The following is a 15,717-nucleotide window of genomic DNA, read 5'->3' as shown; positions in this document are numbered from 1 at the left end:
TATAAAGGGTTTACACATCATACATAGATCATAGCCAAAAGCATACATTATTTCCATACATAGTAAAATCATACACCTTCTGGGTGGTCCTTTATCACATTTTCATCCCTGCCTACCCATGTGCCAAAAGGAAAGCACCTAACATAACTGTGATCTGATGTCTGCATTTAGAACCAAGCCTCTCTAAAGAGCAGGCTTCTATGTGAGATTTTCCTTACCGCAACTTCCCTTTTTCCATCCCTTAGTGGCATTTGAGCGTACTTTCATTTTTAGGCAAACTTACTGAATACGGCTTTGCAAGCAGCATAGCTGAGGCTAATTGGGGCCTATCACGCTCTCAGGGACCTTTCTATGTGATGTGATTGTAAAACCTTCCACAATTCCCCCCCCCTTTGAAACTCAGTTTCAGCTGGGATTTACAATCCATCAAAGGCCTTTGAATTACACAGGCAAGTCACACAAGACTTGCCAGGAGGGCATCTGCAAGATCTACCTTCTGGCTCTTCTGGAACCTTATACTTGCCCCACTTTCCCTTCGGCGCACATATTCCCATATGGTTGAACTGGGCACCCCATAGGCCAGTGAAGCCACAGTCATGCTCATGGCATTCAGCCGCATATTTCAGACCAGATTGACTGTAATTTCTCCTGGAACCCCTTGGTTTTATCTTGACCGGCTCCATTTGGGTGGCTTTATCACATTGGAGAGGAGGCTCCTTCTGGATCAGGGGTGGTTGCAAAGCATAGGTACTCAGGAGACGTCGATTCTCAGAAGCTTGATTCAAAGCCCAAGTTGAGGTTTGAAGTACGCTGACTGGACCAGATCAACTGTGCCTTCTGGCGGGGTCTGAGACAGATCAAGGGGTAATTCCATCTTTACGATTCATTGTGAATCACACTAGAGAAGGGGAACAACTGTGAGTGGAAAGTAATGGAAATAACAGAAGTCCTTGTGTTGCAACCAGGCCAGCATCCCCTTACTTGTAAGAGACGCTGCCCTGCCACAACCCAAACACATCCCAAACATCCCCCCATGATAGCAGTTTTATTAGATTAAGGGCAAATTAGTTAACCTAGGACATACTTATAAAATAAATTGTACATAAAGTGCCTTTAGGCTAAGGACAACTTTTTAGGCATTCCTTCTCTTATACATTCAAGTTGTTCTCTCTTGCAATAATATTTTATCTAGGAGGAGGATCTTTCATTAGAAGCAGTAAGAGCTAGAGTTGTACGCCTTCTTGGGTTTCTTGGAGGAAAACTTAATCGGAACTTGGTTACTGGTGAGTGTTAAATCTTATTTTGAAATGTTAAAAACAAATAACAGAGTCTATCTTAATCTGATTGTTAGCTAGGCCAGTATGCTTTTGAGTCATGCCATTTCTGTCCTCCATGGTGCACATGTGAGGGATGTGGCTAATAGAGGTTTGCATCTGCTCTGTAAGGTCTTTTCCCTCCATCTGAATCTAAATGTGATGTCAATAAAAAAAACCTTGCATTGGATCAGGGCCCCTACAAAGCCTTCTGTCACTCTGTTTCTGTACTTTTCTAAGCCATATAGGTGTATATTTTCCAATATCTAGGCCCATAGGCTCTGCAAGAAATGAGTCAGTCCAAAATGTCGCTTGTGGGACACTGAAAAACTCTGTTTTTTTGTTTTTGTTTGTGAAAACACAGCAGCATATATATTTTTTCAAACGTTATAAACTTTTAAGTGTTTTAAAAGCCCTATATTGCTTTGCTTTAGCACCCCTACCCCCTGTTCTCCAGAACTTTAGTTCTAGACAGTTTCATGTTGTAAGGCTTATTAGAGGCCTATAAGGCTGAGGACACAAACAAACTCCAGAAAGGTTAGCATGAAGCTGTAAAATTCTAAATACACAAGCAAGAATACACATCACTCAGCTGCCTCTTAATTATTTTAGTATAAGAAAGAACAAGAAACAAACCTCTGTTCTCTCCTGCACATGTAAGATGAGCTCAGGTGAATGATGAGCTCCGCCTAGTGGCTGAAGGCAGAAAGATGCTGATCAGTTTTTAGGAGTCTTCTAGTCTTTCCTTGGCTCTGTCACTCACAACTTCTTTAGTCATTCCTGTACTTAAAAAAAAAAAAGAACACTCTTTTCTCTCAACTATTTTCTTCATTTCAATCTTTAGCAATATTTTCAAGTCTGACTCCTTCTGACTTTCTTTTTATTTAATTACTGTTCCTCAAGTTGGATCAGACCTTTAGCTTACAACTTTGCAGCGGAACTGCTCCTCCTGGCATTTTGGTTTTCCTCACGCTGTCTTTTTTCCCAGTGGACATTTTGGATCTCAGCAGCACTTACAGATCTTCAGAGTTAACATCAGCACTTACATATTTTAGCAACTGGTCTTCTCAGTCACAGTCCTAATTTAATTCCTCCGCACCCCATTGTAGTAGATCATCAACCAAAGTCAAGAGCAGTGAAACTGCTTTCACTGTTACCTAAAGTCCAAATTTGATGCTCCACTACAAAATAAGAAGTCTGTGGTTACAGCAAACAAACATTATATTCTGGAACAATAATGGATGGATCATCTTCTCCTTCCACCAGTGGATGCCCACATTGAAGGTCTCTTGAACCCATCCTTGAATCCCAAAGATGCAAATGTCCAACTTAAAGATCTTGTGGAGCGGAAGATGGACATTGGACTTGGATGGGTCCATGAGGCTAGTGCATTGTCGGTCAGGGCAGCAGCATCTGTGTCTGTGTTCGCCAGAACAGCTTTGTTGTAGTTGTAACCAGCATGGTTAACGAGCAAAGTCAAGGAAGCTCTTAGAGGCCAAAAGTCTTCCTTCAGAAAATGGAAGTCTTGTCCGAATGAAGAAAATAAAAAAGAACACAAACTCTGGCAAAAGAAATGCAAGAAGACAATAAGGGATGCTAAAAAAGAATTTGAGGAGCACATTGCTAAGAACATAAAAACCAACAACAAAAAATTCTATAAATACATTCAAAGCAGGAGACCATCTAGGGAGACAATTGGACCCTTGGATGATAAGGGAGTCAAAGGTGTAACGATAAGGAGATTGCAGAGAAGCTAAATGAATTCTTTGCATCTGTCTTCACAGTGGAAGATATAGGGCAGATCCCTGAACCTGAACTAACATTTGCAGGAAGGGATTCTGAGGAACTGAGACAAATAGTGGTAACGAGTGAGGAAGTTCTAAGCTTAATGGACAATATAAAAACTGACAAATCACCGGGCCCGGATGGCATCCACCGAGAGTTCTCAAAGAACTCAAATGTGAAATTGCTGATCTGCTAACTAAAATATGTAACTTGTCCCTAGGGTCCTCCTCCGTGCCTGAGGACTGGAAAGTGGCAAATGTAACGCCAATCTTCAAAAAGGGATCCAGAGGGGATCCCGGAAATTACAGGCCAGTTAGCTTAACTTCTGTCCCTGGAAAACTGGTAGAAAGTATTATTAAAGCTAGATTAACTAAGCACATAGAAGAACAAGCCTTGCTGAAGCAGAGCCAGCATGGCTTCTGCAAGGGAAAGTCCTGTCTCAGTAACCTATTAGAATTCTTTGAGAGTGTCAACAAGCATATAGATAGAGGTGATCCAGTGGACATAGTGTACTTAGACTTTCAAAAAGCGTTTGACAAGGTACCTCACCAAAGGCTTCTGAGGAAGCTTAGCAGTCATGGAATAAGAGGAGAGGTCCTCTTGTGGATAAGGAATTGGTTAAGAAGCAGAAAGCAGAGAGTAGGAATAAACGGACAGTTCTCCCAATGGAGGGCTGTAGAAAGTGGAGTCCCTCAAGGATCGGTATTGGGACCTGTACTTTTCAACTTGTTCATTAATGACCTAGAATTAGGAGTGAGCAGTGAAATGGCCAAGTTTGCTGACGACACTAAATTGTTCAGGGTTGTTAAAACAAAAAGGGATTGCGAAGAGCTCCAAAAAGACCTCTCCAAACTGAGTGAATGGGCGGAAAAATGGCAAATGCAATTCAATATAAACAAGTGTAAAATTATGCATATTGGAGCAAAAAATCTGAATTTCACATATACGCTCATGGGGTCTGAACTGGCGGTGACCGACCAGGAGAGAGACCTCGGGGTTGTAGTGGACAGCACGATGAAAATGTCGACCCAGTGTGCGGCAGCTGTGAAAAAGGCAAATTCCATGCTAGCAATAATTAGGAAAGGTATTGAAAATAAAACAGCCGATATCATAATGCCGTTGTATAAATCTATGGTGCGGCCGCATTTGGAATACTGTGTACAGTTCTGGTCGCCTCATCTCAAAAAGGATATTCTAGAGTTGGAAAAGGTTCAGAAGAGGGCAACCAGAATGATCAAGGGGATGGAGCGACTCCCTTACGAGGAAAGGTTGCAGCATTTGGGGCTTTTTAGTTTAGAGAAAAGGCGGGTCAGAGGAGACATGATAGAAGTGTATAAAATTATGCATGGCATTGAGAAAGTGGATAGAGAAAAGTTCTTCTCCCTCTCTCATAATACTAGAACTCGTGGACATTCAAAGAAGCTGAATGTTGGAAGATTCAGGACAGACAAAAGGACGTACTTCTTTACTCAGCGCATAGTTAAACTATGGAATTTGCTCCCACAAGATGCAGTAATGGCCACCAGCTTGGATGGCTTTAAAAGAAGATTAGACAAATTCATGGAGGACAGGGCTATCAATGGCTGCTAGCCATGATGGCTGTGCTCTGCCACCCTAGTCAGAGGCAGCATGCTTCTGAAAACCAGTTGCTGGAAGCCTCAGGAGGGTAGAGTGTTCTTGCACTCGGGTCCTGCTTGCAGGCTTCCCCCAGGCACCTGGTTGGCCACTGTGAGAACAGGATGCTGGACTAGATGGGCCACTGGCCTGATCCAGCAGGCTCTTCTTATGTTCTTATGTTCTTATGAGGATGTGTTGGACACTTCTTAGCAGGATCACCCTGGAACCAGAAAATCTCTCCTAAACAAAATTAACAGGCAGTGGCATTTATAGCAGGTGCCTCCGTGGGTGCTATGCATTTCACCGCAAAAGCTTTGACAGCAGCGATCTTCACCAGGAGATCCCTATGGCTCTGTCACTGGGAGGCAGGTGTTGCAATCTGTACAAGCCTGGCATCTAAGCCATATGTAGGAGGCAAATTGGTTTGAGATGCAGTATTGGACAAGGTGCTAATAGAGTCCATGGACAAGAAAAAGGTAATGCCCTCTTCCAATAATATCTTCCTCATGTTCTTTCTGGTATTGCCTGTGCATCAACAGAAGCTGTCAACAATATTTGGGATGATTCAAATCAGGTGGATTATGAACCCCACCTAGTGGCAGCATGCAGAAAGATGCTGATTGATTTTTAGGAGTCCTCTAGTCTTCCTTTGGCTCTTACCAATCAGTTATTTGTCTACCATCCTCAGAGTGGTTTATTTTGTGCTCTCTGCTCCTGAGGAGACAGGCAACAGTTCTGATGGTCCTCCCCCTGCAGATGGAGGGCATCTACAGATTTTTCCCCACCGGTGGCAACTTACAACATCAGGACACTGAGTTCTTCAGACTCTGAAGCTCTGGCTCTGGCTAGAGTTCATTTCCCCCCCTCCAGGTTTTATGCCCTCTCCTCTGTCATCTCACCTGCCCAAACTGCTCAGGGTCTAGGAAGTCATAAGTCACCTTCTGCTCATTTCTGCAACAGAGCCCATTCCACTCCAAAAGAGATTTCAGGGCATCTCCTCAGTTTTCTTTATGGTCCTCAATAAAGATGGGTCCTCCCAGGCAGTTATGGATTTGAAATTTCTGAACGAGTATATCAAGTACTGCAAGCTGCAGATGGAGTCCCTCATGTCCATCAAAGAGGCAGTTCATCAAGGGGATCTTCTTCCCTCAATAGACCTCAGAGAGGCTGTTCTTCCATGTCCCCATATTCAGGCCCCACAAACATTATCTGAGGTTCGCAGTCGATCTTCACTTTCAATACAGGGTCATGCCCTTTGGCCTTTTGTCTGCCGCCAGGGTTTTCACCAAGATCTTGGTGACTCTGGTGGCCCACCTCAGGCTTCAGGGGGTGCATGTCTATCCTTACCTGGACAATTTGCTAATTCCCTCCCCTCCCCTTCCAAAAGCATAGGAGGACGTCCAGGTGACATTGGTGTCTCTCAGGGATCATGGATGCTTGATCAACCAGGAAATTACCCTATGTCCTTCAGGTCTGCTTTATCCCTTCCCTCCATTTCAGCTTCTGACAGAGTGCTTTGAAAGGTGCAAGAGGAGAAGGCAATGGTTCTTTTGGTGGCACCGTACTGGCCTTGCCAGCCAGGGTTCTCCAAGTTCCTCACTCTGATGAATTCTCGCCTGTGGTGTCTTCCTCTCCAGGACGACTTGCTCTCCCAGGAGTGTCTAAAGCATCTGGATCTGGAATGGCTAAACCTTCATGCCTGGATATTGAACAGAGGCATTTAGTCAAGTCTGTCAGAAGTGGTGGTAGATACCATTATGGTTTCTTGATGTCCATCCACCATTTGACTTTATGAGGGTACCTGGAAGGTTTTCTCAGCTTGGTGTGCGAAGACAGGCATACATCCCAGAAGGGCAGGCATACAAGAGGTTCTGGCATTCTTGCAGGATGGCCTCTCCATGTGTCTAAGGCAAAATACACTTCACTGGCAGGCCTCTGCATCAGCCCTGTTACCTTCTCTGGAGAAACCACTGGGCTCACATCCTCTCTTAAAGCGTTTTTTGCTAGGGGCCACCATTGCAGCACCTCCAGTTCAGCATTGCCTTCCCACCTGGGACTTGTGTAAGGTTCTAAAAGCACTTCGGAGACCTCCCTTTGAGCCCCTGAAAACTGTTCCTCTTTGTTTGCTGTCCTTCAAAGTTACTTTTCTGGTGGCTATCACTTTAGCCTGCAGGGTCTCTGAGCTCAGTTCTCTCTCTGTAGACAGACACTTCTGTACCTTTTACAAGGACAGGGTGATCCTGCGGGACCATTCTTTCCTTTCACCCTAAAGTTCTGTACTCTTTTCACTGCCAGTAGAAACTTATTCTCCCTTCCTTTTGTCCTTCTTCTGTTCATCCCACTGAAAAAGCATGTCACTCTTTGGATGCGCGGAGAGCTCTAAAGCTGTATATATCCAGAATGAAGCCCTTCTGTGAAACGGTTGGTATCTTTCCACCCTGTTTCTCTAGGGAAGAAAGCTTCCTCTTCCACGCTATCATGATGGCTTAAAGCATGTATAGCATTGGCTTACACTTCATTGAATATATCTCCCCCAGCATGGATTGTGGCTCACTCCAGCAGGGCTGCTGCAACCACAGCTACATTTACGCTTAATGCTCCTCTAAGTGAGGTATGCAGAGCAACCACATGGGCTACTCAGAATACTTTCATTAAGCATTATAAAATCGATCTGTATGCCTCAGCAGAGGTAGCCTTTGAAGAAGAGTACTATAGCATGTTCTTCCACAACAATAGGCAGCCCAGCCTTCAACTCCCACTCTATATGGGTCAGCTTGGGTACGTCCTACCTGAGATCATCTTACATGCATGGGAGAAGGGACCTTTGGTCTTCCCATGAAACAACCTTCTATGTGCATGTAAAGATGATCTCAGGGCCATTCCCTTCTGTGGGCGGGGCTGGTGGAGGGTATTTTCCTTTTATGTTGGGAGTACATTGGCAGAGAATGTGTATACTTAAAGAACGTTGGTCGTTGTATGAGTGTTTCTGGCTTGTCTTTGGAGAACTGATTGATAAAGCCAAGGCAAAACTAGAAGACTCCTAAAAATCGATCAGCATCTTTCTGCCTTCAGCTACTAGGTTGAGTTCATCATCCACCTGAGATCATCTTTACATGCATGTAGAAGGCCGTTTCACGGTTAGACCAAAGGTCCCTCCCTTCCACTCCAAAAGGTTATGGAGAAAAGTGAATCCATTTTATTTCTCCCACAAAAAGCTCCTGTACTTCCCTAGAGGGGCACTTGTTCGTGCAAATTTCATCAATTTTGGCCAAAAGGGAAATAGTTGTTTTTATATCCCCTGTTACAGTGAATGGGGAACACAGAGCTTTGTTTTATAGCAAAGTGGCTTGGAATATGAATTAGAGTGAAGTGGAGCAATCACTGAGCGACTCAGATTGGAATTTAAAAAAATATACATAGAGGCAGGGTGAATCTTGGAGGTCATGCACATCCCCAATGGCTAGGACCACAGCTTGATTTATATGTGCAATATGGAACATAACAGTGGACATGCTGATGTATAACTACCATCTGATGTTGGTGATAGTTATGTTTGCATCTACACTGTGTATTCTGCAGGGTGACTTTTGGAATGATTCCCATGGAGTTATATTGATGAGTGTATGCTGGCATATGACATCTTATGTACTTTTGTCAAAGACAAGCCCATGAGCAGAATGCTGGATTTTTGACAGGCTCAGTTCACAAGATTGTTTTTGAAGAAGTTGGGTGGATCATGTGTTCCTGGAAAAATTTTCCTGTGTGTCCATCCATAGGAATATTTCCAAAACTATTAATGGATGCCAAATGTTAAGTTGGAATTGCTTCTCCATGAGCCTTAAGCTTGTAAATAATAAGTTTTTTCAGAATAAATGTGACCAGCTCTAGTGCTGCTCTTCTGGTTTTTTACTTAAGAGCAACACAGAGGCTGCAGTTCTAAACATATTAACTAGGAAATAAATCCTGTAGAAATAACAGAAATTATGAGTCAACATAGTTAGCATCAGGTTGAAAGGTTGTTATAGTAGGTTTAATGTACATCTTGTAGTCTGCTGTCAGTGGACTTTGGAATAAACGTGCTTAGGATTTGAGTCTAATAAGATGTGACATTATTCACTGAGAGAGGGGGGGGAGAGTACTTTTGGTTTAATTCTGCACAGTTTGGAGTAATCTCAGTTTTCTAAATTTAGACTGGCCAGGACGTCATAAGAACATAGCTTGTGCTTTCTGTTGGACATGCCATTTTGTTTTGATATTTGAGTCTGGCCTAAATCCTGAGACAAATCTTCTATTTGTCTGTTTGGTTTCTCAGTTGACGTAGCTCAGGATTTCTGCAAAGAAATTTATCCAAACTATTTGCTTTTTTCCCCCTTTTCCAGAGTTTGTGGTATGACCAGGATGTGTCTAAAATCTGTTTTTGTTTTTTTGCTAATAAAGATAACGCTAATTCAGCATGACCACTGCAAAATGAAAACAATTGTATTTTGGCATTTTCCCACTAACCTTCAACCTGAAGTATGGTCATTGCTTTAGGATAAACAACTTAAAGCGATTTCCAAAATGTTTACAAAAAACAGTTCCCACTGGTTGAACTGGAAAACCCTCCTTAACCTTTTTAATTTTTCTTCTAATTGAAGATGGATATTCAGAGATGCAAATGGGTGACTGTGACACCCTTCCCTGGCTCTCCCTGTCAGGTTCCTACCTGCTTGTGGCTACTGCCTTTCACTAGGCACCACCAGGGACTCCACCAGTCTGGACTGTCCTTTTTTATGGTTTCTCTCTCCGCTCTAGCACAGATCTCACTAGATCCCCCTGCTAGGCAGCACCACCAGTCACGTTCTATAACCAATGTTCCCAGAGACTTTGCCTGAGTCTCTCTCTACCCGGTTACTTTTGTGACTGCGTGCTTATGCTGTTCCCAACCCCCTTGTATCAATGTAGATAACTCATATAACTCGGGGTTGCTCTGGATACTTGTAATGTTATTATTCTCCTCTTCACCGCTGCCACCATTTGTTACTGTTGCCCTTCAGCCTTGGTAATTACCTTACCCTCCCTTCTGGTCTGTGAAACCCCAGCCAAGGATCAGGCCTTCGGTAAACCAAAATAGTATTTATTAAATAACAGAAATAACAAGATTACTTTTCTAATGGTACTTAAGCATATGGTTTCATCTATTCCTGTGATACTTGACTTATCATTAACTAGAACTCCCACTCCCTCTTTCTCCACACTCTCCTGACATCCACCTCCAAACATCCACACACCTCCAATCACATTCGCCACCTCCAAACACCTCTAAAACACCTCACCCAGATTCAACTGTCATTCTTCCATTTATACTCCCAGCCATTCAAACGTTCAGCCAATCATCCAGCATTCTACTGCTCATCTACTCCCCCCTCCTCTTTCATTCCACTTACCATGTATCTTCTATACAAACAGCACTTACCATATTTACATTAATACAGGAACATCACAGTGACCACTTCCCATTCATGTCACGGGACTTTGATCACTTGTACAGATTCAGTTCTGAGTCAGACTTCATGCCAGTTCCTTCTGTGGCTACTTTTATCATTCATAAGGGAAATGCCACGTATGATGATTGTAATCTCTTTGTCCCTTCACAAGTCCACAGTTCTGATTGGTAATAACCCAGTCCCATCCATCTCTCTTGTATCCCAGGATAATCATAAAAGGGCTTGGTTTGTGTCCCTTCTAGTGTCCTGTATTTCCCATCCTTCAGTCTTAGAACTGATGTACATTCATACATATGTACACTTCTAAACTGGAGGAAACTGCTTCCGGGGGGGCGGGGAACTCTTAACCATTTCAGTAAATAGACTTTTAGAAACTAATACCCATCTCATATGAGCAGAAAGAATATTCATGGTAATTCTAATATTTATTTTCCCTTTCAACATACACTGAATTGTCTTAAAAAGTAGTTGAGAGTAAAACCAATGAATACATTTTATCCTGTACTTCTGTCATAAAATAACAAAATACTAGATTAGAAAGCTATCAAAACTAATGGCAGCATTGCTCTAATTATTAATATCATCAAAATATATCAAAGTTCTGAATGTCCAATATGCAGTCAATAGCATAGCAAATGTGTACCTAATATATTCTGCTTTATAAGTGCCAGAGAACTTGCTGTTGTAGAAAAATGATTCAATAATTTAAATAGATATCTAAATACTTAGAATGAAGCTACTTCAAAATAGCATCTGATAAAATTTGTCAAATTGTGTTAAGCCTCGGTGCTAGCTAGGCTTGGTTGACATGTCTAGTTGCTTTTTTATTGTTATGTGCCTTCGATTATGACTTATGGCGACCCTACGAATCGGTGACCTCCAGTAGCATCTGTCATGAACCACCCTGTTCAGATCTTAGTTATCTGCTTAACAGAACTTTTTTTTTGTATTCTTCCCAAATACGTTAGCTGCTTCTACAGAGGAAAATATGAAGAAATTTGTATCTTGGGATACTGAGAAACTCCTGAGTTTTGCAGTTCCATTTGCTGATATGAAGCCTGTCATCTACTTGGATTTATTCTTGCCTCGTGTCACTGAATTGGCTCTTTCTGCTAGTGACAGGCAGACTAAGGTATTAGGATTCTTCATTTTACTTCTCAGTGGGCATCAAGCTGATACTTTTAAGGACCTATGCAGAAAACATCTAGTTATGCTTAATATTGCATAATACAACGACCAAGCTATTCTTAAAATGTTTTTCTTTCCTTGCTATAAATAAGCACCCACCAATTACTAGCCTGAAATGTTTTTACTTGCCTACTTTTGGCTCACCAGAGGGGCCCCTATTATGAGTAAAAAGAAGACAGAAATTTAAACAAGATAAACTAGAAATGTGGCAAGCTGGCAGAGGAGTCATGGAATGCTGCCTGCCTCTTTCAGCAACCCTTAATTTTTAAGCTGGGTGTGCAGGAAAGTGCTGTTATCTCCTGTGCATCCATCATAGAAGCTAGTGTTTCTGTTTTCCTCCTCCTATGGCCAAGACAGAAGCAGATCACGCTAGTGAAGGAGGGACACAGCGACCTGTCCTTTCTTTGCTAGTCTGCTGTGCTTCTGTGCTGGCTGTTGAGGAAAGGGCTTCACTTCCTCTGTGGTCAGCATAGAAGCTGAGCAACCTTGGAAAGGAAGGACAGATCACTCTTTCCTGTTTTGCCAACCCACACGCTCAACTGGAGGGAATTCCATACAATTGTCTGCATGAAATTCCTGATTGCCAATGGTGACCAGGTGGATGGTTAAATTAAAGGCTGGTTTAAGGTGTCAACTTGTAATAGCTTGCATTGCCTACATGAAAATCACATATATAAATTAGTTGCAGTCTTTTGGTTCATGATATTTTTCTATGATGTTGCCTATCCATGCCATATGAACAGGCTTATGTGTTCCACCCAAAGCCCCAGTGCCTTTGGCCATAAGGGTGCCTTTTTGCTTACCAATGTAAGGTAAAAGGAAACACAGTGGTAGATTGCCTGAACTGTGTTCTTTGGATATGAATCTCAACAGCCCCTTAAGTTTCAAAGAAGAATTATGTTGAAGAGATAAAGCGGATCAGTTAGAGCTCAGTTGATATGAATGAGACAAGGAAATTGGGATTCTAAATGATCCCAGAACATAGTGAAAACACACAGCTGCGATAGTTACCTTAACTGCTGCATCAAAGTAATGTGAGGTGTTAACTTTTTAGTGTTTCAGAGTCTTTTATCAACCATTAATAACTGCAACTTAATTGAAAATCTAACCCATTCTTCAATAGTCAAGTACTTTTTTCCAAGCAAAGGAGCATGAATGGAAATTCTACTGACCTCTTTTGAATAAAGTTTGTAAGGGACTGAAAATTCTCCAAAGAAGTCTTCTCTTTCCATTTACGGAAGTATTTCACTGAGATGCCTGATCAAATCTCTTTTTCCAGGTTGCAGCTTGTGAGCTCTTGCACAGTATAGTTATATACATGCTGGGGAAAGCTTCTCAAATACCTGAAGGACAACAGAGTTCTCCACCAATGTTTCACCTGTATAAACATACATTTCCTGTATTGCTTCGACTTGCTTGCGATGTAGACCAGGCAAGTTAAACCATTTTTGTTGCTTGAAATCAGTTTTATGTGGTTAGCTCTTAAATTTTGTTTAACTGTTTGGTAGAAGCTGTTGCAATTATTTTGCATCTCAGAATATTTCTTACCCCAGCCCCCACCCCAAGGAAACTATACTTTAAATGTTTTATATCTTGTGAGCAATGGAGAGAAGAGGAAAATGTACTTTAGAGGACAGTGTCAATATAGATGTGTGTTATATACAGATCCAGTATGATATGGTGGTTAGAGTCTTGTAGTAGGATTGAGGAGACTGATGTTCAGATTACCATTGTGTGAAGCTAACTGTGTGACCTGGGGCCAGTCATTGACTCTCAGCCGAATCTACTTCACAGGTTTGTTGTAGAGGGTAGGCCAAATATATAAGAATAAAGAAATATAAAATAGTCCAGGCATTATGTAGTTTAATTGCAAACAGGTTGTCACAAAAGCATATTATGCACCAAACTTGTCAGAAAGGTGTGCTCTATTGCATACAAATAATATTATGAAATGGCCCATGGGAAATTCCTCCTCACTCCTTTATGGGTATCCTTTTGCTTTTTGATCTGCTTCGTTACAAAAGTCAGTCTCTTTAAATTATTCAGATAGAAGGATTAATTAAAAAAAACTCTCAAAGAGCACACAAGTTTCAAATTTATATACAACACTGTGAATGTGCATGGAATTCAAGACGCACCAAAATAAATTTGGTTACAATTTTGTGTACAAATGACAACAAGAAGATTTTCCTCAGTTACTTGTGGAATGAAACACATTTTACTGCAATCATCATAAAGACTGAAATTTTATGCAGTTGTAGTAGTAGCAGTAGTAATAAAGAAAGTATAAAATTATGAAAACAGAAAAAGAAAGGCTATGCTCTGATATTTACCAACTAACTTTCTTCTCAAATTACAAGAATGGAAATGCACAGTGGCCCAATTCATGTGTAACACTAAGCCAAAGCATGGCTAAGTGAGCATTCTTGTACTCATGCAAAAATTGTGGCTGCTTCAAAAATCATGGCTGTACGGGAAGCTAAACCATGGTTTAGTTTAACATTTTATCAGAACCCAGGCTTGTGGTTCCCCCAAACAAACAACAGGCAGTAAGCTACTACCACCTTGGCTACAGCTTGTGATTTGTCTGGATTGTTTCAGAGAAAAAACTTTTCAGTTATGTCCAGACTGCTTATCTATTATTTATTAAATTTATATCCTGCTCTTCCTCCCAGAAGGAGCCCAGGGCGGCAGGAAACTTTTCAGTTATGCCATCCTTGGTATTTAATTAAATATGGCAAAAAGCGTCCATGCTGTACATTAGTAATCAATGCTAACTGGTATTCAGGCTGCTAGGCATGAATTTCTGGGAGAAACCCGAAACGTGTTGGGAACTAGTTAATAAGACAGCATCTACAATGTAATTGTTAAATCTTAAACATAAAACATAATGCCCCTTCATTTTTTTCATTTTAGGTTACAAGGCAACTGTATGGGACTCTAGTTATGGAGTTAATTCACTGGTTCACAAACAACAAAAAGTTTGAAAGTCAGGATACAGTAGCATTGCTAGAAGCAATTTTGGTAGGTAATTGGTAAATGAGTGGAATTATAAATATTTTTGTCAGACATGTTTATAAACACTTCATGCTCTACTTCTCATGCTTTTTTGTGATAAGATTTTATTTGTCTTGGCATACACCGTTAGTTCATTTTTAGTTCAGCATATGGATGTGGACAGTCTCCCCAAACTTCTTTTTTTACTGTCTCAAAGCCAGCAGGGATTCCAGTTCATTTTTTAAAAAAATCTGGTTTCCTCTATTCACAATACATTACTTTTTAAAATAAAAATCCACAAAATATACAGGAATGTTGAGTCTGTTTGTAAGCAGACTGTGAATGAAATCTTGGGCATGAGACACACTTAAAATAGTCCTGGAGACATTTACCTGCCCAAATTTAAGATGTCAAATATGAAAATTCTCCCATGTTTTCTCTTTATCAAATCATTTTTCATTACTCCTTAGCTGTTAAATAGTACAGAACAGTACTTGACACTAAGGGTTGAAGAAATGAACTCTTATCACAGAATATCTTTAGAGTGAACTAAGTCTGTTCTCTGTTTCAGGATGGGATAGTAGATCCTGTGGACAGCAGTTTGAGAGACTTCTGTGGTCAGTGTGTTCGAGAATTTTTGAAATGGTCCATTAAGCAGACTACGCCACAGCAGCAGGAGAAAAGTCCAGTGAATACCAAGTCTCTATTCAAGAGGCTATACAGTCTTGCTCTCCATCCCAATGCCTTCAAGCGGTTGGGAAGTGCACTTGCTTTTAACAACATCTACAGAGAATTTAGGTGAGCAATAGAATCTGTACTTCTGCTAAACTGGGTAATAATACAGGGATGCCAGTAGTTTGAGAAGAAAGAGTGCAATGTCTATTGAAACAGACTTATTAACAACTGTTCTCTGTTAATTATTACGTTTTAGCTTTGGGCTTTTGAGCTTCTTTGTCTGAGGCCAAGAAATTGCCACACCTGGAAGCAAGAGACTGTGTGGAATTTTTAGGTGGACAATTTTTGTTTTGTTGTGGAAGCTTTGTTAAAGGATTTTCAACTTGTTAGATTCATGTTGTTTTGTCTTCTCTGTACATGGCTTGGCTCACTTGCCTGGGTAGTGGAAGGAAGAGTGGCTTTTTGGTTGCTGTGCCCAAATGACCAGATACACTCCCAAAGAAGCCTTGCCTGACATCTACATTGCTTTCTTTAATATGTCGGGCAAAAGCTTTTTTGTTTTGTACATAATCATTGAATCAGTCTGCTCAAACAACCATCCAGTGCTCCCCTGGGAAACAACTAAACTCCCCCTCCCTCAGTCTCTCTCAGGGGTA

General features: G+C 41.3%; 1 protein-coding gene across 2 annotated transcripts in view; it reads left to right on the top strand.

The window, feature by feature from the left end:
- Window positions 1–15,717, top strand: part of PRKDC (protein kinase, DNA-activated, catalytic subunit) — a 213,971-nt gene that overhangs the window by 32,734 nt on the left and 165,520 nt on the right. For both annotated transcript variants that reach the window (XM_061598396.1, XM_061598388.1), the window contains exons 23-27: window positions 1,193–1,283; window positions 11,170–11,333; window positions 12,669–12,821; window positions 14,306–14,413; window positions 14,958–15,184. In XM_061598396.1, the coding sequence (XP_061454380.1) occupies window positions 1,193–1,283; window positions 11,170–11,333; window positions 12,669–12,821; window positions 14,306–14,413; window positions 14,958–15,184 (743 nt within the window). The remainder of the gene's footprint in view (window positions 1–1,192; window positions 1,284–11,169; window positions 11,334–12,668; window positions 12,822–14,305; window positions 14,414–14,957; window positions 15,185–15,717) is intronic.

The sequence above is a fragment of the Rhineura floridana genome, chromosome 1, assembly GCF_030035675.1.
Source record: "Rhineura floridana isolate rRhiFlo1 chromosome 1, rRhiFlo1.hap2, whole genome shotgun sequence".
Classification (NCBI taxonomy): domain Eukaryota; kingdom Metazoa; phylum Chordata; class Lepidosauria; order Squamata; family Rhineuridae; genus Rhineura; species Rhineura floridana.
This window is presented reverse-complemented; position numbering and strand designations above follow the sequence as displayed.